The following is a 22,062-nucleotide window of genomic DNA, read 5'->3' on the forward strand; positions in this document are numbered from 1 at the left end:
TGGCACATTGAGGGGCCATCTTTGGGCCCATAGCTCTGCATGGTTCTTCATGGTTTGGAAGAACTGACAACTGTTGAAAGTGAAGTTGTTGTGGGCGAGGGTGAATTGGATAATTTGTGCAACGTGTTGCAAATCTGAGCCTGCTCATGTTTCTGAAGGTATTTCAGACAGGCAGCTGTGCCTTCATGGTGTAGGTTGCTAGTGTACAGGTTGGTGACATCCATGGTTGTACTTATGGGCTTCTCAGGGAGATGGTTGATATTCTGGATTTTGTTGAGGAAGTCTATGGTGTGTTGTAGAAAACTTGCTTTTTGAGTGTCAAGTGGTTTCAGGATAGTTTCTATGAATCCTGATAGCTTTTCAGTGAGGGTATCACAGTTGGATATCATAGGTGTGCCAGGATTATCTTGTTTTGGGAAACATATAGAAAGTTCCTGGGGTGGTAGAGTGGGGGATAAGGGGAAGTGGTTTTTCCTGAAACTGGTTTGGGAATTATGTTGTGGGGTCCTCTGCAAGTTCTTTATAGTATTTTATATTGGAGAGTTGTTCAGAAATTTCACTGATATAGTCTTGATAATTGAGCATGACTATAGCTCCACCTTTGTCCACTGGTTTGATTATTATTTTGTTGTTGGATCTGAGGGACTATATGGCTTTTCTCGTTGAGGGTGAGTTTGTTGTGGTCCTGGATATTGTTGAGAATGTTGGTATTAATTTCCTTTCTGAAACTGTTGATGTAGTTGACCAAAGTGTGGCTATGTCTACTGGGAGGTATCCAGTCTGATGTTTTATATTGCTTGTTTTCTCAGTTGTGGCAGGAGAGTTGTTAGAGGTGGTAGTATCCTGGTTGTAGAAGTATTCTTTCAGGTGAAGTCTGTGGAACAAATCTTCTAATTCTCTACATATTAGTATCTTTTCATGGTTTTTCTCTGGGCAGAATTTCAAGCCTTTGAAGAGTACAGATATTTCAGAACGGGATGATGTGTGCTGTGATAACCTGATGTTGGTGTTCTGAGTGTTGCTGTCTTGATTCCTGCCTGCATTGCTGGTGCGCTGCCTGTGAGGCATCTCGTGTTGTGATAGCTGATTCTACTTTTTCTTTTTATGTTGGATTGCTGTCATCAGGTATTTTGGGTAATATATTTGGGTCTTCTGCATAGTAGTCAGGTGTGTCTCCTAGTCAACATCTCTTTTTTGCACAAGTGAGTAGCATAAGTGAGTATCTTCTGTTTGATTTGATCTTTTTTGGAGTAGGTTAGGTGAAGAAGATGGTTTCTTGGTTTTTTTTCTGTATTGCCATTAAAGATACTGCAGTGTGTGCACCCCTCTATCTGCCAGGGAGCTCCTGGAGAGAGGAATTGTCATTTCCTAATATTTCTTCTCAAAGCCACCCCTGGAGTACTGCAGTTCCTCACAGCTCCCAGTATGGACCGATATAATCTAGTGATCCAGATTTTTGTCCCCCTTATCCCACCAGCAACAGATTTTCTTTCTTTTAACAATGATTTGTTCCATCTTGTGTTATAGACTGTGCCATTGTGCAAATTTTGGTTAAGCAGCTCCTGTGCTGTGACCATCTCTTTTCTAGCTATTCATAATTGTCCCATTGTTTCATTTGCCTTTGTTGTAGCCACCTGTTCTCTCTCTCCTTTGTATGTTGCTAGAGTGCCTTGCACAACAAGGTTGTGATCCCTGATTGGGGCCACGTGTTAATAAGAATAATTAATAAGCATGTTACACAATGTTATTGAAATGAATGTTGAATAACATGCTGTATTCTTAATGTATCTTGGTATATTCCGGAAAAATGGTCCTTAATGGCAGTAACTACAATTAAAATGTGTGAGAGGGGAATAGGGTGAAAGATGGACACAAAAAGAGAGAGAGATGTATCTATGGGAATCATCCCCAGTAAATTACTGAAAAATATCTGATACTTGTTTCAGAGGCAAAAGGTTACTCTCCAAGGCATTTCTTCTCCCCCAAGAACTCTGATCTTCTTTGGCAGCCGGGTTTCCAAATACTTGAGAACTCCAGCTCACTAAGACTCTAAGGAAATGTGAGATACATTTAGCATGAGTTGACAAGGTGCAACTCTACCCTGCCTTCTGCTTGACTACAGAGTAGCAAGACTAACTATGTCTCTCTAGCCAGGATTCCCCAATATTCAGAGAGCAGAACGAGACCAGCGCTGGGACAGCACCTCTCCCTCCTTCATCACCATGAAGGCATTCCAAGCTGGACTCCCTGGTAGCCTTATCAGTGCCCCATGGGCAGATCCAGAAGTTTGAAAAGGGGGAGGAGGGTGCATCATCTCATATATCAAAGAGACAATACGGTTTGCCTCCAGTTAAAAATAAACGAGAAACTTGACTGTCAGGGGCCTAGGGCTGTATTATTCAGTTTAAGATGGAAGCAAAACCCAATATAGTTTTGTTAGACTGAGTTAAAAACAAATCTGCGGGGCTATGAAACAGGAGCTTCTGCCCAGAAGCAGCCAACAGAGGGCAGAATTGCAGAAGAAAGGCTCGCTCGACGGGTGGAACAGCAGGACCACTGAAAAGAAGAGGGAGTGCTTAACACCTCTGCAATGAAGAGTTTAGCAGGGATCGCAGTGAGCCATGCAGGCAAGTGAGTCCCCCAGCACTGCCTGACCAGGCATACCGCCGCTGTGGGTGGAGCAGGAGCAGAGGGCGGCGGGGTGCACCCTCCCCTGCCCGGGTCTGTCCAGGAGGGAGGCTCCTTCCGGGGCCACGGGGCTGGGGCTGGGGCTGGGGCGAGGCGGGGCCCGACGCTGGGGGGTCTGGAAGGGGAGTGCGTGCCGGGCCGTCCCGCACGGCACAGAGGGGCAGAGGACGGGCGGCAGGAGCCCGCGTTTGAAGGCGGCGGGGCTGGCGGCCAGGAGCGCCCGGTCCCGGGATGAGCCGCGCCGCGGAGCCGCCGAGCGCCGCGCAGGAGGTAGAGGCGGGGGCGGGGGCTCGCGTTCGCCGCCGCGGGGCCCGAGCCGGATCCGGATGGCGGCCCCGGGGCCTGGAAGCCTCGAGAGCCAGCCCCGGGGGAGCGGGGCCGGGGCCGGGGCCGGGGCACGCGTCCTCCTGCGCCCCAGCCCAGAGCAGGGGATGCCAGGGCTCTGCGTCTTGCCGCCCTCTCCCCTTGTTCCCCGGGCTTCCCTCGTCTGGCTGCCGCCCTGGTCAGCATCAGCAGGTGCTGCTGGCTGAGGCAGACTAGCAGGGACCAAAACTTTTCTTTCTGGCTATCACCAGCCGGGCTGTAGTCACCCTGCAGAAGACCCTGGTTGATTTAATAACTCCTCAGTGGAGATCAGTTGCCTTGTGAGCTGTAATAAGTCGCTGGGAAGCTCCTTGTGGAGCTCTCCCTGCATTTAGGAGACTCTGGATTGTGAGGCTGCTTTTAGGGCTGGATGGCAGGGTGCCCTGTCTGATTCAACCCCAGCTCTGTTCAAAGCAAGGGACTGGCCAGGCGTGGGGAAGGACAGGCTTGGGTGTCTAAGTGTTACCCACAGCAATAGTCGCACTAAGTTGGTGTTGTAGTTTAGCGATGCCTTGCCTCCCAGTCAGGCTGTTCAGTTTGATGCTCTCTAACCACCCTGTTCTTCATTGCTTCATCCTTTAGCAGATGCTGATCTGTCATTGTTCCTCAAAGCATTTTATAATAAGGGCCACGTCCTTTCTCTGGAGCCTAGCCCAGAGTAAGGGGCAAAGCCAACCAGTCCCACTCTTAAGGGAACAACTGAAGGCATCTCTGCCAGGTGCTCTCCTGTGTGGCCCAGGCCCTCTCCTTAAGTGCCTGCCAAATATGGGAAAGCCCCAGTTCTTCTCTGGACCCAAGGAAGGAAGTGGTTGTATACTTGGGAGTGCAGGTGCTACTTCCTTGCTCTCATTTATGCAAGGGGCATTCTCCTCTCCAATGAGTGTGCACACAGGTGTATAGGTCCCATAACAAAAAGAAGCATGGGCTAGCAGATAGAGTAGTAGGCTGGGACTTGGGAGGCTGTGCTGCTGACCTGCTGAGGGATGTTGGCAAGTGACTTTACAGCATAGCTTCATCTGCATAATGGGGGTAAAGATTGTGGCCTCCTTCGGAAAGCATTTTGAAATCTACTGGTGAAAAGGGCTATGTGAAAACCAAATGGTGGTGGTATTGCAACCAGGTGAGATGCTTATTTATCAAGGGTTGATGATATTTGTGTTTTATAATGGGAACTTACCACTTTTGCAGCAGCGAAGTAAAAGTGGCTCTAAGCAGAAGAAGGACCTAGGTCTGGATTTTGATGCCAATTAAATTGGTGTCAGTAGAGGAAGTTCACTGACTTAAAGTTATTTGGGCTTTGCTTTACTGAGAGCAGAGTCTAGCTCTTGGGGTGTAAACTATTTCCTCCTTTTCCTGAGATAAAGAAGGTGTTTTTTCTGACTGTCTGCTTATAATTCCTAGGAAAGGAGAACAAATGCAGATGCAATTTCCATGCATTGCTTTTACATGTAAGAACATGTGATTAATGCCAGTGATTTTTTTTTTTTTTTTTTGTAGAGATTATCAAAGCAAATGCACGCACATAAGGCTTCTATTCTATCTGTTGTGGCTACTTCTTCAAAATTGATATAATGAAGATTTAAAAAAAAAAACCTCACAGGTATTAAAACAGTCTGGATGTCTTAAATTAAATTATGTACTTTATGTATGTAGCACATTAGTCTAAATCTTTTGGACTGCTGACCTGCTGAGCTATGCATGAGTTCCCATCCCACTTTTTGATTATTCAGGATTATTTATGTATTTTAAGCTGGTTTTATGGCAAATGAACCATGAAGAGAGGGTACTGTCTCTATAAGCCATTTATCAGAGATCAGATTTTTCAAGCCCTGTAAAATGTGACCTCTAAAGTGTATTCTCACTGCAGTAAACTGGGGTTTACAGGTATAACTTGCAATAATGGTAACAAACTTTTAAAATTTGCCAATCTACTTATATCACAAATGCTTCATACTGAGGGCAAGGTGAAGTCTGTGACTAGCTTTGGAAGGGATATACTGTTTGGAAGTGTCTTCTCTTCTCACTGTGCAGCAATTTACTGGCTTAAGTTCAATAAATACTCATTTAAGGGTCTATTTCCATTGTTTCTCACTGAGAAGAAAAGAGGATACCTCAGTATTGCAGAAATTCCTTGCAAGCCATTTAAGTACGTTTGTTCACTATAATTAAAAATGTGAAAGAAACTCATTTCTTGCAAGTGCAAACTTTGTTACGCTATGGAAAGTTTATAGTAAAAGCCTTTGCCAGAGAGAGAGCTCATTTTCGGTGAAAAAGTAAAGAGCATAAAAATGCTGTTTTGTTGTTTCTGCAGTGTGAATATTTGCTGGGTCAAAATCTGAGGCTGCACAAGATGTATGCAACTGAAGCAGAATTTGGCTCACTACATTAAGTGTGTTCTGTTGTTGATTCTCTGCTCTCTCAAACACATCTTTGGGTGACTTCATGCACCCTAGTAACAGTAGTTTGCAACTTCAGTGATTTCAATTCTCCCTTCTCTTTTCTTTTTCTTGAATAGTGGTGCCCCAGCTTTTTTCTGATCCATACTGGGCAAGTAACATGTGAGCAACATCAGACTTTGCTTTGCTTGCCCTGGAGAAATGAAGAAATATTTATCTGCGAAAAGAAAAATTTCCTGTATTTGAGAGCAATATTGAAGGATTGGTGATGACTATTTTATGGTGGGTTTACTACATGAGACGCTACTGCACAGTTATTTAGTATTTGTATTAGCAAGTACTAAATAAATGCACAGCAATTGGAGTTACTGTGCAGTAGCACGAGCAAACATCTTTTAGGTGATGCTACTGTGCCTAATAATACTGAGCAGTAGCACATTAGCATTGTCCATGCTGTGACGTGCTACTGTGCGCTATTTTCAGCTACTGCACAGTCAGCGTCTTGTGCTGACATGCCCAGTATCTTTAAAAGCCATCTTCACTTCTTTAGCCTTTCTGTGAGATGACCAAGGCATGGATGCTCATTGTCTCTTTTTTCACTAGTCCTCTCTGGTCTGCTAGATTGTAGAGTCGGAAAGGACCCCAGAGGATCATTGTGTCTGAGCCCCTGCCCCAGGCAGGAAAGAGGACCGAGGTCAGACGACCCAGCCAGGTGACTATCTAGCCTCCTCTTGAAGACCTCCAAGTTAAGTGATAGTACCGCCTCTCTTGGCAGCCCATTTCAGATTCTGGCCACCCTTACTGTGAAAAATTTCGTCCTAATGTCTAACCTGAATTTACTCTCCACTAGTATAGATCCAGTTTATGCTATTACTAAAATCATCCTTTTCTTACTGCTCTGACCATATAGTTATAGTTCACCTCCTTGAATTGCCTCAATACTTTCTTGTTTTCTACCTCAAGTTCAAGGCTCCCCTCCATAGACTTGTTGTTGCTCTCTTTTTCAGCTTACTCTGTACCAGCTGGCATCACCCCTAATTCCCTATTCTGGAGCTGTTCAGCCTATCCTCCCAAATGCTCCAGGACTTCAAGATTGGGTCAATGTAATATGAGGGGGTGTCCCAGCAGGAACTTCTGCTGTAATTGGAAATGGAGTGGGATGGGGTGGGAAGCTTCCCTTCTAGCCAGAAACTGAAAGGTGCACAGCAGTTTGTACTTGGAAAAGGGGTCAGGCATTTTAGTTGATGCTACCAGTTGAAGCAAGGAAAAGCAGTGTGGGAAAGGATTGCAAAGCTTTGCTATGACAAAGGGAAGTCTCTTGTTAAAGTTATTGTGCACCTCAAAGGGAGAAGGACTGGGTTCTAAGACTGCTTCAGAAAGTTGAGAAAATCTAGGTCATGATTGACTTGAAATAAAAATATCAGCATAAATACTTATTTTTAAAAAATGCTGTAGAGCTATTCAGAGTCTAATTTAGTGGTTTTATGTAATATTTTCACCAAACCACATTCAAAATAATGTTTATTTGTACACCATGCATTTAATATTCTGAATGTTATAATGTCTGAATATATGGGATAGTTGCATGATTATGAAATAAGGACTAATCCAGTACATAATAATCATTGAAAACCTTTATGGCTCATCTCCTTTGGTGTATAGCTTTCCCTTTGGCATGCTAGTTCTTGCAGCTAAAACATGGGACTCAGAGTCAAATGGTATGGATTGTTTTCCTGGCTTTTACCACAGACTTCAGATGTGATCTTGGATTGGTGATTTATGCTCTGTAACCTCAGTTTCCCCATCATAAAAACAGTTGTATCATTTTTAGCAGGGGTAAAACCACTGTTAAAATAAGCTAAAAGAGATGCTGTAGAGAATAAATTAAACTTTATCACTTTAAATTTCTTCTTGGCATTGAATAATTGACATGGTAATCAATTGTGTATTATTAGTACTTGTTACAGTATTAATTTAGGTATGAATTTCCAAAACAGTCACAGAAGTGAAGATGGAGAATCTGAAAAGCAGCATGGATAGGTTTAATTAATTCTACAATCTGGGCTATTTTTCTGGCCTTTCTCCCCCTTCCCTTCCTGTAAAAGCAAGGAATCAGGAAAATATTGGGGCACAGTGCATTAAAAACAACCCTACAGTATATAGTGTATAAGCTATGACCCAGTCTGCTTGACTTTTTAACTTTTTTTTCTCCTCTTTCTTTTTTTTTTTTTGCCTGTCGCCGATAGTCAAACATGCTTTTTCTCAAGTTTGTTTTTTGTTTTGTTTTAAATAAAGTTGATTTCCCAAAGCCAACCTAAGTCTATGTTAAACCATTTTTAGTAACTAGCTATTTGGTGGCTTCTGTAAAGTGATCTGGTGATCTCAGTAGAGTTGTCAGTGAATAAGTGTCTCTGTCACAGTTACCAAATAGGCAGTGTCAGCAGAAAGAGAAGGCAGAGGCTGGGTCTGCATAGATCAAGCATTTCTGCCGAGATGCTTTGGTTAGGAAGTTCCTACTGCCATTGCCTTGGTAGTCTGTGAATAAACAGGCTTTACTCTCTGAAACCATGCATTGTTACATGGTATGAACATTATAATAAGTAAAATAAAAGGGGTTTGTTCACAACAGGTTAATGGTATTCCATACCCTAAGTCCTGCACTAATAATGCTTGCTTAGTTCTAGTCATTAGAAAAGTCTAAATATTGTTCTAAGGAGACTAAAAAGTCTTAAAGTTGGCTGGTCTGTGATTAGCTGTGGACTAATGCTTTTGTTGACGGTAAGTAAACCACCTGAGTGATGCTCCTGTCTGTTGGAGGACTTTAAAATGAGTAATTGAAAACTAAGAGATTTAAACCCTGATGCTTCGAAGTTTTACACATGTTCAGCTTCTTGTCTTGCATGTAATCCCAATGAGGTCAATGAAACAAAGTGCATGCGTGTACCTGGGTGTGTGAATCTTTGTAGGAAATTAACTTGATTATTTCCCCAGTGACACGCAGAGGGGGTGGCAGAGGCATAGTTCATTGACCTGCTTTGAACTAGGTTCTTAATTGAAATCTTTTAAAAACAAGATCTTTTGATCTTTCTTTTTCACATCTGTGTGACTTCAGGAACATTTTTTCAATGAAGAAGTCAATACAGTGTTATGTATCCAAATTATTTTGAGCATTTAGTGCTTGGGTCTGTGATTTGGTTACTCTAATGGATGATCTCGACCATTTATAGAGGATGCACTGTTTCAGGGAACTTGGGTTTTCCTTTGGGACGTGTTTATATCAAAGCTTCAAGGTGCAGGTCCACAGGGGTGGAAGGGTGTCTGCCTGGCTTGGCTAGATGCAGTCACACAGCTCGTCGAGTGAAACCATAGAAACAGCACTAATAAGATGATGCTGAAGAGGGACTGAGAGGTTTGAAGTACATTCCTGCTCCCTTTTCCCCCTGGCTTATTCTTCCCCATTCAGTGCCGACAGGGCCGGTGCACGGGTCCTGCCAAGGACACTGGTAGCGGCAGCAGCGGGGCCAGGACGAATAAGGAGGGGGAGAGAATCAGAAAGTGGGGAGGGAGACGTGCCAAGGAGACAATGCCTTCTGGTTTTGCGTCGTCACCGGGATGCGGTGGCCGGGCAGCAGCGGGGAGCCGGAGTTGAGGACGAGCGGGGCCCGCTGAGCGCCTCCCGGCAGCGCGGCCGCTTCCCACGGGGGCTGCGCCTCGCCTCGCCGGGGCATGGGGCAGAGGGCAGGCTGCCGCCGGGGCAAGGGCAAGGGGCAGCCGGCCCTGTAGGCGGCGGGGGTGGGTGCGAGAGGAGCGAGGGCGTGGGAGCCGCTCCATGGGCGGGCGAGACGGCGGCGGGGAAGCGGCCGCCCCCTGAGCCCGCCCGCCCCGGCCCCGCGCTCCGCAGCCGGGCTGCGCCGCGAGCGCTGGGCGGGCCGGGCCGGGCCGGGCCGGGCGGCAGGAGGGATGGGTTGCGCCCCCAGCATCCACGTCTCGCAGAGCGGCGTGATCTACTGCCGGGACTCGGACGAGTCCAACTCGCCGCACCAGACCGCCGCGCTGTCGCAGGGCGCCGCCACCCTGCACGGCCTCTTCGTGCGCACCGACGCGGCCGACACCATCCCCGCCGTGCTCGCCTACCAGAGCCGCCCGCCGCCCGGCCCCGGCCCCGGGCCGCGCCGCCGCGACCCGCCCGCCGCCCCGCGCTGCTGCGGCATCGAGGCGGAGACCCAGACCGGCCGCGCCCGCAGCAAGGTGAGCGCCGGCGGGGCGCGGGGCTGGTCGCACCTGTGCCCGCGCCGGGAGGGAGCGGGGGGCCGGGGCTGGAGAGCCCGGCTCCGCCGCACGCGCCCGGGACCTCGGCTCCTCCCCGCGGGTCGCGCCCCGGGGCCGCCCCGTGCTCCCGCCGGGCGCTGCAGCCGGGGCCGCGGGGACGCCGCTCGCTGCCTCGCAGAGCCCTGCCCGCGGGCCGCCTCCGGGCCTGCCCTGGAGCGCCTCACGCTCCCCTCGCAGTAGCGCCTGGGTTGTTGTCACAGTCAGGTGGACGGGGCTGCCTCTGCTCGGCCCCCTCGCCCCGGGGTGGCTGCAGGCAGCCGGCTTGTGCCCCATGGGAAATCTGGAGAGGAGGCACAGCCACGCACCCCAGTTGAAGCTGACAGAAACCAGCCATGGGGGTGTTGCATCTCTTCAAGCTCGCGCTTTGGAGATGCCTGGCCTTGGCCATGGTCTTTGCATGTCTCTGCACCGCATTTGACAGTTTTGTTACCTGCGCTTGTGCCCGTTTATTGTAATGCACAGGCTCTTTCATCATAATGTGCCTTCAAGCAGCGGGCATTGCTGCAGGCGGGCATTGGCTGAAGTTGCGCGCTGCAGGCACAGGCAGTTGAACCCATGGTCTAGCCCTGCTTCCTCATCAGCTCCTTGGAGCTCCCGACTCGGGAGCGCAAGCGGGTGAGACATGGCCACCTTTGCTGTGGCTCGTCAGGCTGCAGGGGGAAGTGGGTAGGGCAGAGGGCATGGGGGCTACCTGACCCTTCCCCCCAGCCACTGCTTTCCCTGCTGTAGCCACTGGGGGTGGGAATTCAAGAGACCCCTCCAATACTTAGATTCTATACCTGGAAAGTTTATATATTTTCCATACACAGAATGAAATTATTGGGGGATGGGCGACTTGAGGCATGGGTGACTGGTGGGGGGACACTAGATCCCCAATTGGGGTGGGGGGGGCGGATCCCCAGTGGCCAATCGCCGAGTGGCACTTTCAGTTTCATAGTTGGAGCTTCCAGGGGCTGCACAGCCTATCTCAGAGGGTGCATGTGCACCCACGTACACCCTCTATGTGTCGCCAGTGATTGGGGGGGGGTCGTTTAATAGTCCGGATCATCTTGCATTTGAGTAAATACGGTAACTCTGGCAGTAGGGGCTGCTGCTGCTGGGGCTTTTGGCTCTAGGCTTTGACTTCCTGCTCTTCCTATAGGGTGGAGTGGCACAGCCCATGGTATAGTGAAGGATCTGAGGTGTAGGGGGGTTGCACTGCATGCACAGTGCAATGACCACTCCTATGCATGGTGCAGTATTGGTGGGGGAGGGGGGCTTACAGCCCCAGGGGCCTATGGCCTGTAGTAGTGCTACCCTTGGGGCATGCAGCCTTTTGTTGGTGCAGCCTGCACTGCATGCAACAACAACCCCCCCCCCCCCCCGGGTGGCTTAAATGTTGGGCAGCCCTGTACTAAATAATTTTGCCACAATGCCTTTGGTTGTATTTTAAAGAACCTAACTGAGGGCACAGGAATGAATCATCCTGATGCAAGCCTAGCAAGTATCCTGATGCAAGCCTGATGGAAGACTAGCAAGTATGGCAGAAGAACAGTTTAGCTTAGCAGGGAACTCTTCAGTGAGCTAAAACAAAAAATGGAAGCTTACAAGAAGTGGAAACTTGGACAAATGACTAAGGCAGAGTATAAGAGTATTGCTCAGGCATGCAGGGATTAAATCAGGAAGGCCAAAGTGCAATTGGAGCTGCAGCTAGCAAGGGATGTCAAAAGTAACAAGAAGGGTTTCTACGAGTATGTCAGCAACAAGAGGAAGACCAGGGAAAGTGTGGGTCCCTTACTGAATGGGGTAGGCAACCTAGTGACGGATGATGTGGAAAAGGTTGAAGTATGCAATGCCTTTATTATCTTAGTCTTCACAGGCAACGTCAGCTCCCAGATCTTGGGTACGCAGGAGGTGAGCAGCCAACAGTGGTGGAAGAACAGGTTAGGGACCATTTAGAAAGCTGGACATCTACAAGTCCATGGGGCTGGAAGTGATGATGCAGCCAAGGGTGCTAAGGGAATTGGCTGATGTGACTGCAGAGCTGCTGGCCATTATGTTTGAAAACTCCTTGTGATCAGGAGAGGTCCCAAATGATTGGAGAAATGCACTATATTTGCCTATCTTTAAGAAAGGGAAAAAGGAGGATCCAGAGAACTACAGACCAGTCAGCCTCACCTCAGTCCCTGGAAAAATTGTGGAGCAGGTCCTCAAAGAATCCATTTGTAAGCACTTGGAAGAGAAGAAGCTGATTAAGAACAGTCAGCATGGATTCACCAAGGGCAAGTCATGTCTGACCAACCTGATTGCCTTCTATGATGAGATGACTGGCTGTGGATGCAGGGAGACCAGTGGATGTGGTATACCTTGACTTCAGCAAGGCTTTTGATACTGTCTCCCACAACATTCTTGTAAGCAAGTTAAGGAAGTATGGGCTGGATGAATGGTCGGGCTGGATCATTGGGCTCAGAGGATAGTAATCAATGGCTCGGTGTCTAGTTAGCAGCTGGTATCAAGTGGAGTGCCCCAGGGGTTGGTCCTAGGGCTGGTTTTGTTCAATGCCTAGAATATGGCATAGAGTGCACCCTCTATAACAGAGCTTTCCAAACTGTGTGCCGCGACACATTAGTGTGTCGGCGGCAGTGTGTAGGTGTGTCGCGCGAAATGCAGAAAATTTTGCGGAAGGGCACCGCGGAGCTCCCTTACTCGTGTCTGCTTCCCTTGGCCCCTCCCCTGGAACTGAATTACTGTGTCGCGAAATGATGCATGTCTAAAAAGTGTGTCACCAACATGAAAAGTTTGGAAAGCTCTGCTCTATAAGCTTGCAGATGACACTAAGTTGGGGGGGGGAGGGGGAGTAGCAGATATACAGGAGGATAGGGTTGGGATTCAGAGAGACCTTGACAAATTGGAGGATTGGGCTAAAAGAAATCTCATGAGGTTTATTAAAGGACAATTGCAAAGTCCTGCACTTAGGATGGACTAATCCCATGCATGTGTACAGGGTGGGAAATGACTGGCTAAGCAGCAGCTCTGCAGAAAAGAAGTTAGGTTACAGGGGACAATACACACAAAATGAGCCAACAGTGTGCCCTTATGAAGAATGCTAATGGCATACTGGGCTGCATTGGTAAGAGCATTACCAGCAGAATGAGAGAAGTGATTCTTCCCTTCTATTCAGCTCTGGTAAGACCACATCTGTGTCCAATTTTTGGCCCCCCACTACAGAAAGGATGTGGACAAATTGGAGAGAGCCCAGTGGAAGACAATGAAAATGGTACAGGGGCTGGGGCACATGACTTCTGAGGAGACACTGAGGGCTTATTTATTCTTGAGAAGAGAAGACTGAGGGGGGATTTAATAGCAGCCTTCAACTACCTGAAGGGGGGTTCAAAAGAAGATGGAGCTAGACTGTTCTCAATGATGGCAGATGACAGGACAAGGAGCAATGGTCTCAAGTTGCAGACAGGGAGGTTTAGGTTAGAAATTAGGAAAAACTTGTTTTTATTAGGAGGGTAGTAAACACTGGCACAGATGTCCCAGAAAGGTTGTGGAATCTCCATCCTTGGAGGTGTTTAAGACTCGGCTAGATAAAACCTTGGCTGGAATGATCTAGCTGGGGATGGTCCTGCTTTGAGCAGGGGTTTGGACTAGATGACTGCCTGAGGTCTGTTCTAACCCTGATTTTTGGGGGGTTTTTGTTGTTTTTTTTTTTTTAATGATTCTATGCATTTAAGATCACACTTCTCTCTGAAAGTATTCATTTATTGTTCCATAAAACATAATATGTTATGCAACTGAAAGATCACAAGAAAAATAAGTTCCCGCAGTCTGATGTTGTATTTTTGAAGCATTTTGTGTATAGTTACTTTCCATCTTTTAAAGGCCAGTCTTGTGCCATTAAAGTGAATGCAATTTCATTCACTTAAATGGGAATAAGTGGGGCAATAGTCAGTTCATCAGTTTCCTATTTTGTTTGGTTTTTTTTCCATGGGACAAAAATATATATTAAGATAATGAAAATGTGATTATAAAAAGCAAAAAACCAAAAAAACCCCAATAAAACTTTGGGTTAAAAAAATACTGAAACTTTTTTTAACTATTTTATTTTTTAACTCGATTGAAAAAGCTTAACGTGTGTCCTTTTTTAAAGACACATAATCAATTTAGAATTTTTATTTTATTACAGACTTCAATGCCCATACTGTCTTTTGGTTATTTAAAGTGATCATATTTTTTAAATACAATTTAACTGCTATTATTTAAGCTCTGTATTTCAGATAGCACAACCAAATCAATAAGTCAGTTTCAGTCGTAAGATTTTTTTTGTTCTGCAGTGTTTGAGTTCTAAACAATACAGCTGAACATATTTTAAAGTGTATTTATAAAAATGTGCTCTTTGTTATTTTAGTGGGTTTTGTGTAAAATCTTTTGCATAATTTAATTTCAGCCAAATTCACATTTCCTTTTTAAATTTTTGGTATATATAAAATTATGCCAAGAAAATGCCTTTGCCAGTGCATGTTTTTAATATTATATTTACATTCTACTATATCTAGAGTGAATTGGATATAATAGAAGTATTGCAAATACAAAGCAGTGCTCAATAGCTAACCAGTTACAGAGAGAAAGCTAGGTTACTTTATAGCCGTACATATAAGTATGCAATTAAACATTCACAAGGTTAAATAAATAAATAAATAAATAAATAAAAAAGCCTAAGCTAAAATGTTCAGAATGTTGGCAGTGCTAAAAGGAGTCCTTTAGTGTTCAGCTGCCTATCTTTGTTCCTCTTTTCACTCTTAAGTTATGCAGATATACTGGCAAGACTGAAACACTCTGATGTGGTCTGAAATACCTGAGGGGTGGGACAGAACAAATTAATGTATTCATCTATTAGCACTAAAAGTCATATTAACCATCATATCTTAGTTATCCAACATGGAATATATATTTAGCCCACTAACACTTCTCCTGCTATTTCATTATTTTCAGTTTATGTCCTTGATTGTCTCCATGTTAGCCTCAAGTGGCTAGCTTCAGTGGTGGATTGTTTTTATAGCTCTAATTTAGTATGCCAACTTCTTCAAATGTAACAATGCAGGTACTTGTAATATACAACTGGGTTTTTAAACGTGCTCATCCACAATGTTTTCAGCCCAAAGTCATTTAAAAAAAGAACAAGGATCAATTATTGTTTTCAAATGTCGTGTATGAACTTGATTTAAAATCCAAATGACCTGTTTCACACTGAACAGGATAAATTTGAAAAAATGTATTCCCCCCCCCCTTTCTTTTTAACAAAATGTTCTGACCTGCTCTAACTATTTCGATTTCCAAGGCCAAATGCTGCTTGTTTGTGCATTAGTCACAAGAATAACACTACTATTTTGAACTTGCATTGTACACTTCCCCCGTGGCGCCCCCCCCCCCCCAAATCTCTGTAGGTCTCAAAAGCTTTACAAAGTGGGACAGTTCTACAAATGGGGTTGACTAAGAGGGAATTTAGTTGCCCTTACCAAACAGTGCACAGAGAGTCAATGGCATAGTTGGAAATAAAGCCCAGAGCGCTTGGTTCCTTGCCCCTTGCTCAGTCAACTAGGCCACAGCTGAAAGGTTTACTTAACTGTTAACTAAAGTCTAAAATTGTAAAGTGTAAGCTTTGGTAGGGAAATTATGTAAAATTTTTAAATACTGTGTCTTTAAAAAGTTTCAAGTGCTTAGATCTATTAGTAGTGTAGCTAATGGTAAATCTAATATTGGTGATACATAGATTTCAAAAAAATCTACAGCCTTTGTCCATCAATCTTTTACTGATACCTTGGCCTGTTTTATTTTTCCAGATGATGGGGCAGAAAAGGGCATAGTGCAGGATTATAGTTCATTTTCATTCATTTGTGATTTTTTTAATCAGGTCTTTCTTGCTTCCTCAAGAGCAATTGTAGCAGAAATGGCTTATGATAGTCTTCAAATTTTAGATTAAAAACTTGGAAAATAACTGTGGGGAGGAGGGGGAGCTGACTACGTAAGAAAAAGATTATCTGAAGCAAGGTCTAGAAATGGAAGGAAGTGCAGGGAGCAGTCTTTCTTCTTTGATTATTAGTGTTGCTCTGTGTTATGTGCTCTGTGGATGCTTGATCTTGTTATGAAGAAAAGGCTAAGCTTTTTGGTGTTTTTTGGAAGGAATGAGTTTGGTTGGCAGCTATGATTCTGAAGAGGACAGTTATCAAGAGTTATGATTGACCTTAGCAAAGACAGATCTGGTTTTACAGGTCCTCAGATACTCCAGTTCTTCACGTGCCTTCTAGCATTGCGACCCTGCCAATTTAACAGGGTCTTGAAGCACTGCCTTGGAGTAAAAAGAAATCGTCAATTCTGTAAAACATCTGAGACTATGTGAACATAGTTAATAATTGACTTTTCTGTTTTATTTTTTTAAAAAGATCCAACTCTTTTTAACTAAATCATTTTAACAAATGCTCTTAGTTGGTAAAACAGATGAACATATTCAGGACGGGTGCTCCCCAAGATAAAGGTTAATGTATATCCCTCTGCTACTTTGCCTGAGATAGAGCAGGCTAGCCTACTCGGAGCTTTTCTGGCTATTCTGCTTCTGAGGAATCTCTACTGTCCAAAGCAATGCGGGACAGGCGCACCTAGTGATGTTCTTGGTCTTGCCTTATTCTTTCTTCACAGTCTGCTCTTCATCTTGTATCTGTCCATCTGTCTCTGCTTTTGTTTCTGTCCCAGGTCAGCAAGAGAAGAGGAATTGTACATACTTGAGGTTCACCAAATGCTCAAATTCTGCTTGCAAGATTCACTTATCAGAGCTCCTCTTTATATTATGAACTACTTTAAAGGCAAGCCACTTGAGGTATGTCTACACTGCATCCCTGGCATTCTCGGAGAGGGATACATTCAAGCACATCCTCCTACCTGCTCTTGTTGGTATATGCCAAAACCAGAAACGCCCCAAGAAAGCTTCCCTGCTGCTATGGGGTGGACCCACCAGAACTGCTTCACTGACACATTTCAACTCGCCTGCCATGAATGAATGTTTCCGCCCTCCCTCTTGTCCAAGAGTGCTAGGGGTGTTGCATAGATATACATAGCCTCTTACTGTCCTCTACTGAAGAAGCATATGTAGTTGAAGGCTATACAGGGCTCTGGTATCTTCAATAACAAAATAAATTATGCAGTTGGTCTCTACCAGCTTTTTCTAAAACATATAGACTGGGAATCTCTGTCTGCAGGCAGAGTGGTTTCAGGCATATGTTATTTGCACAATTTGAACTCTTAAGCACGGAAGTCTTTTTGGGGTGGGGTCAGAATGTTGTCTCCTTCCAGTAAAGTTTTTTCTCACTTCTGCAAAGTGAGAATAAACAGAGTCTGTGTGGATGACTGGGGAAAAGATTCTGAACTTTTGCATAGCCACCCTAGCTGCCACCACAGCCTGGAACTGTAGTAGGGGCTGGAACTCACCGTGCTTCTCATACTGAGTCTTGTGGATATACTTTTATGTGCTAGAGCGCTGGCCAGGTCATCACACTTTCATTCTATCTATTGATTTAGCTTTTCTTCTGCTCTGGAGAGAACTGCTGCAATATTGGTGGTCTCTCCGTGTTGTTCAGGCAGTGTGCTCAGTGCACATCTTTGCTGCATCTTGAACGTTGTATACTTGCACAAGGAAGAACCAGGGTTCCTCTCTTTAGGCGGTTAGCTGAGTCTTGTCAGTTACAAACCAACCTAATGGGGTTGTAAAAAGAGATGTTACTGGTTAATTGGCTTCTAATAGGTCAGTATAGCAGTCTGAGACATCTCTCTGTAAGGACTATTCTCTCACTTTTCAAACTGAGTAATACAGGTAATACTTATTTTAAATCTGTATAGTACAGTCATACAGATGTGCAGCACATTTTATTTCTAATCCAGTCATGTTAGTGTTACCTAAACTGGTGTCCAAAAGATTTTGCCTGTAATAGAAGGAGTAACTGAGGAGTATAGGCTGCAGCAAGACGGAACATGGAAAAAGGGGTCTCGGAGATCTTTAAATCACAATTGTCTTTATTCACAGTAGGTTGGAAAAGAAAGGAACAATGTACTATTAGATTCAGAAGGCTTATTACTGTAGTCTTCTATTTTTAACAAGGCATGATTTCTAACCAGGAACTGGGGATTGATTCCAAAAGAATATAGCTCTAAAATAATCTATGTCTTTTTTAATATTTTGCTTTCCAAATATAAAATATTTGAAGGAAAAGCTTTTCAAATGCTGTTTCATTTTGTTTACAAGATACCAGTGAAATGGATCCACTGTCTGAAGTGACTAATATTTACAGTTATTCTCTGCCTATATTACTCCATTTCAGTCAGTCAAATAAATCTAGCTCACTTCTCTTTATGCAGTGGCTTTCTCAGTGAATCCCAAAGAGAAATACTTGTGGAACATGCTGAACCTGTAGAATTGCCTTTAAATATGTGCATATTTTTTTCCTAAGTCACTTTCAGTAAAGAATAAAGAAAAGTCTTTATCTCTGCGTACCCATGTTGTTGCTAGGAAATAATATGTGAAGTGTTTCATATCATGACACAGTTAACTCTTTGAAGTGTTGTCATGGTGATGAAAATCAATAGTTTCTGGACTTTAGAAAATAAAATAAACAGGGCAGAAAAATTACAATTAAAAAATCTGTAACAACATTCATGGACGGAAAAGTTGATGCATTGTCACTATTCATGCCTCAGTCAGGCTCGGTACTATGTGATATAGGTTTAAAAAATACTTTTGTAGACAGGGATATGATTATTAATGCTGAAATGAGTGTTTTTTTCTGCAGCACATTATTGTCTTCCATTCAGCCAGAGTTTAATACTCCACACTGCAACATCAGAGTCACTGGCATTGCTACACAGTAATAGTTTACATTGTAATCTAGTACAGACACTAGCTACATGCATGGAAGTAGCTAGTTAGGTGATTTGTAAAGGGGATTTTCAGATGTCTTTTTCAAGATGGCTAAGGTCTGACCCAGAAATATTCTGTAAAGTATTATCAACTGAGTTGGCCAGAGAAGAAACATGAAAATAAGACTTACCTGATTAACAGACCTGTTACAGTACTTGGCCTTGAGAATAACAGAGGATGTGTCAGGGTAAAGGCTTCCTTTTCTCTCCTCCTACAAATCTACTACAAAAGCTTCCCCCCTCCCCCCCCCAATCTGTGAGAAGCAAGGGTTTTTTTTTGCAGGGGGGGGTAAGGAGGGGTGAAATCCTTTTATGGGACCAACTATACCTGATAAAGGACACTTTGTGCCCTAAAGCTCGTCTAATATTACTCCTGAAAAACCCTTGCTTCTCCAGCCTTTCCTGGACCATCACAGCTACAACACTCCAGTCCAGAGGTTGGCAACCTTTTAGAAGCATTGGGCCACTTTAATGGAGCTGGGTCAAAAGGTGGGCCACAGCCATTGCAACTGCCCTCCTGTCCCATAGTGCTGACCTGCTACCAGATCACTGCGGATGGCCCCTGCTGACATCCTGGCACTAAAGGCCAGATTCAATCATTTCGAATCTTCTCTAAATCCTCTCTGCCAAATCTGCCCTTTCTTACCACCAAAGGGCAATGTGAAAGCAGGAAGTAATTGAGTGCCCTTTCAGTTGAGGCCACTTATCATGACAATGGTACCAGTTCTTCAACAACTCCAGAGCATGAGAACGTGATACTTCTTCTATCCCTTCAGAATTTGTTGGTTTATGAGCCGCAGACTGCTGAAAATTGAACCCTCTTTTCTTTTATGGCCAGTTGTGAAGGTAATCGCTTTTGTTCCAACTACAACACACCACGTTCTGTTGTTCTTTTTCTGTAAAGTAAGTGTAATTGTGCAGGGGAATAGGATTTCCTGTTTCACCACCTTCTGGAAATTAGGTAGCTTGTAGAATTGTAACTTCTTGCTTCTGGGAGGAGCCTTTATCCTATAAAGCCATGGACCTTATTTTTCCATGCAGTTCAACTTCAGGCTATCTGGCTTATTCCTTGATCCAACTTTTTCCTTGTTTCACTTACTTGATAAGTGACAAGAGAACACAGTGTTCCAGACCTGTGCTATTTCTTTAGACTCCTGTCTTCTCCCCATGAATAGTGAGTGAGTTGTTGGGGAGAATCATCCAGAATACATAAGCTCTCTGACCCAGGCACCTACTGGCCAGAATGTTATAGTCAAAACATAGAAAGGCAGAGCCTAGACTATTTCCAGAAACATTTTAGTCTACTGGTGACTTCTCATGAAGTCTGACTGCAGACCTTGTAAATATTACCCTCTTCTTCTTTTTAAAAGGAAAGAATTCATTTTCATGAAGGTTTAATTAACTGGTGGATTTGATGATTCTCTTGTACCATGTACCTTTCCCTGAGTAATAACCGCAGCTAGAGGGGCAACTGCTGCCTCCTTCCTTTTTGTGCAGAAAGAGACCCTTTGACACTGAAACTGGTGTAATTCCATAGCCTGGGAAGGAGCAGAATTTCAGGATGTGCAGCACTATTGGTGCTTTGCAGAGAAGCATGCTCTATACCAGGGGCAGGCAAAGTCTGGCCCATGGGCTGGATGTGGCTGGCAGTGGACTCCATTTTCCACCAGCCGCTGTCCAGTTTCCATGGAGAGCCCAGCAGGAGCTGTGCTGTGATAGCACAGGACAGGGGTTTCCATGGAGACTGGCCCTAGCAGCACTGGCAGGGCATGCAGCAGACAGGGAGCTGCTTTGGGGCTAGGCTGGGTTCTTGCAGCAGTGAGTGTGGCCTGGAGACAGGGCAGAGTTGCAATCTGCAGCCTGCATGCTCCAGGCAGGGTTGTGCAGGCCGTGGGTTGCAGCTCTGCCCTGGCTCCTTGCAGTGGTGACAGTATGGTCCAGAGCCGGGGCAGAGTGGCAATCTGTTGCCTGTACGCCCCTGCCTGGAGCATGAAGGCTGTAGATCATGGCTCTGCCCCAGCTCTGGGCCATGGTGTCACCACTGCAAGATCCCAACCCAGCCCTGGAGCAGCTCCCTGCCCTACTGTACACCCTGCCAGTGTTGCTGGGGCCAGCCTCCATGGAAACCCTGACCCTGCACTATCTCAGTGCAGCTCCTGCTGAAGTCTCCATGGAAAAGGGCCCCAGACACCTGGGAAGGGGCTGCTGGGAAATGGAGTCTGGCCAACAGCTGGATCCATCATTTTGCCCATCCCTCCTCCATACCAATGGTGCCAACCTTTTGTGGGCTGGATGAGCAATGCCAGGCCCATATGTGGGCTGGATCTGGCTCATGGGTCTGATATGGTGTGTGGTGCTAGAGCAGTTGGGGCCCAATCCAGCTGCAGATGCAGCCCAGCCAGAATGCAGCCATATGGAAATGGCCTGCTGGGCCCCAGTCCCCCATATGGCTGCATGAGGCCCTGGCTGGGCCAGTTGCCCATGCTGCTGTATTAGGCCCAGCTCCATCCAATTGCATGGGAATACTTTGTGCAGGGCTGCCTGAGGCAGGGCCAATCCACCACTTGAAGCTTGGCAGTTTATTGTGGGGGAACAATGGCAGCATTAATTGCCACTGCTCCCCCACTGCCAAATTTCTGGACTTGTGGGGGGAGACCCATTGGCTGGATTACATGACTTCATGAACTTGGTTTGTCCTGTGGGGTCGGGGTTGAGCACACCTGCTCTGTGTCATTCCTGTTACTCAGTGTGTGGAGACTATGATGGGAACAATGGATCTTCTGTATGGCTGCTCTGTGTCCTATTGAGGGGTATTTCTTCCCTTTAGCCCCATGAATTTACCAGGTACACAGCCAAGAATGTGAGTAGAAGATGGCATTTAACCTGAAATATTGAGATGTAACTCTCACTGGCACGCTAGGCCAGGCGATATGCCAGATTCTGGATCCTCAGGGTGCCAGTAGCCCTGGCAACCTCCTTGGGCAGGTCTGCTGACTGAGGTGTCCCATGGAGAGGTGTGTCCCTCACCCTCACTGCTCAAGAATTTACTTTATGTCCAGTAAACAAATGGGTTTCTTTATTATACACAACTATATACAGAAAAGAAAATGATTAAATCAAGACACACACACAAAAACCACACACACACACACACACACGTGTGTGTGTGTGTGTGTGTGTGTGTGTGTATAGTATCAATAGTTAATAATAAGACCAACAATTTGAATAGAATTTACAAGTACAACAATAGATGAATAATTCCACCACACAGGGTGGTCCCACTTGCATCAAACAACCTCAATGATTACATTCACCTGGTTATAACATTTTTAAAACAGTTTCC

General features: G+C 45.3%; 1 protein-coding gene across 4 annotated transcripts in view; it reads left to right on the top strand.

Annotated features, from left to right (window-relative positions):
* Positions 1-22,062, top strand: part of PDE8B (phosphodiesterase 8B) — a 202,001-nt gene that overhangs the window by 34,282 nt on the left and 145,657 nt on the right. For 2 of the 4 annotated variants that reach the window (XM_059725101.1, XM_059725102.1), the window contains exon 1: positions 9,343-9,695. The exons of the other annotated variants lie outside the window; for them this stretch is intronic. In XM_059725101.1, coding sequence (XP_059581084.1) covers positions 9,408-9,695 — 288 coding nt within the window. In that variant the 5' untranslated portion in view covers positions 9,343-9,407. Of the gene's footprint in view, positions 1-9,342; positions 9,696-22,062 lie in introns of those variants that run through there. 4 annotated transcript variants of the gene reach the window in all.

This window comes from Alligator mississippiensis, chromosome 3, assembly GCF_030867095.1.
Source record: "Alligator mississippiensis isolate rAllMis1 chromosome 3, rAllMis1, whole genome shotgun sequence".
In the NCBI taxonomy this organism is placed as follows: Eukaryota; Metazoa; Chordata; order Crocodylia; family Alligatoridae; genus Alligator; species Alligator mississippiensis.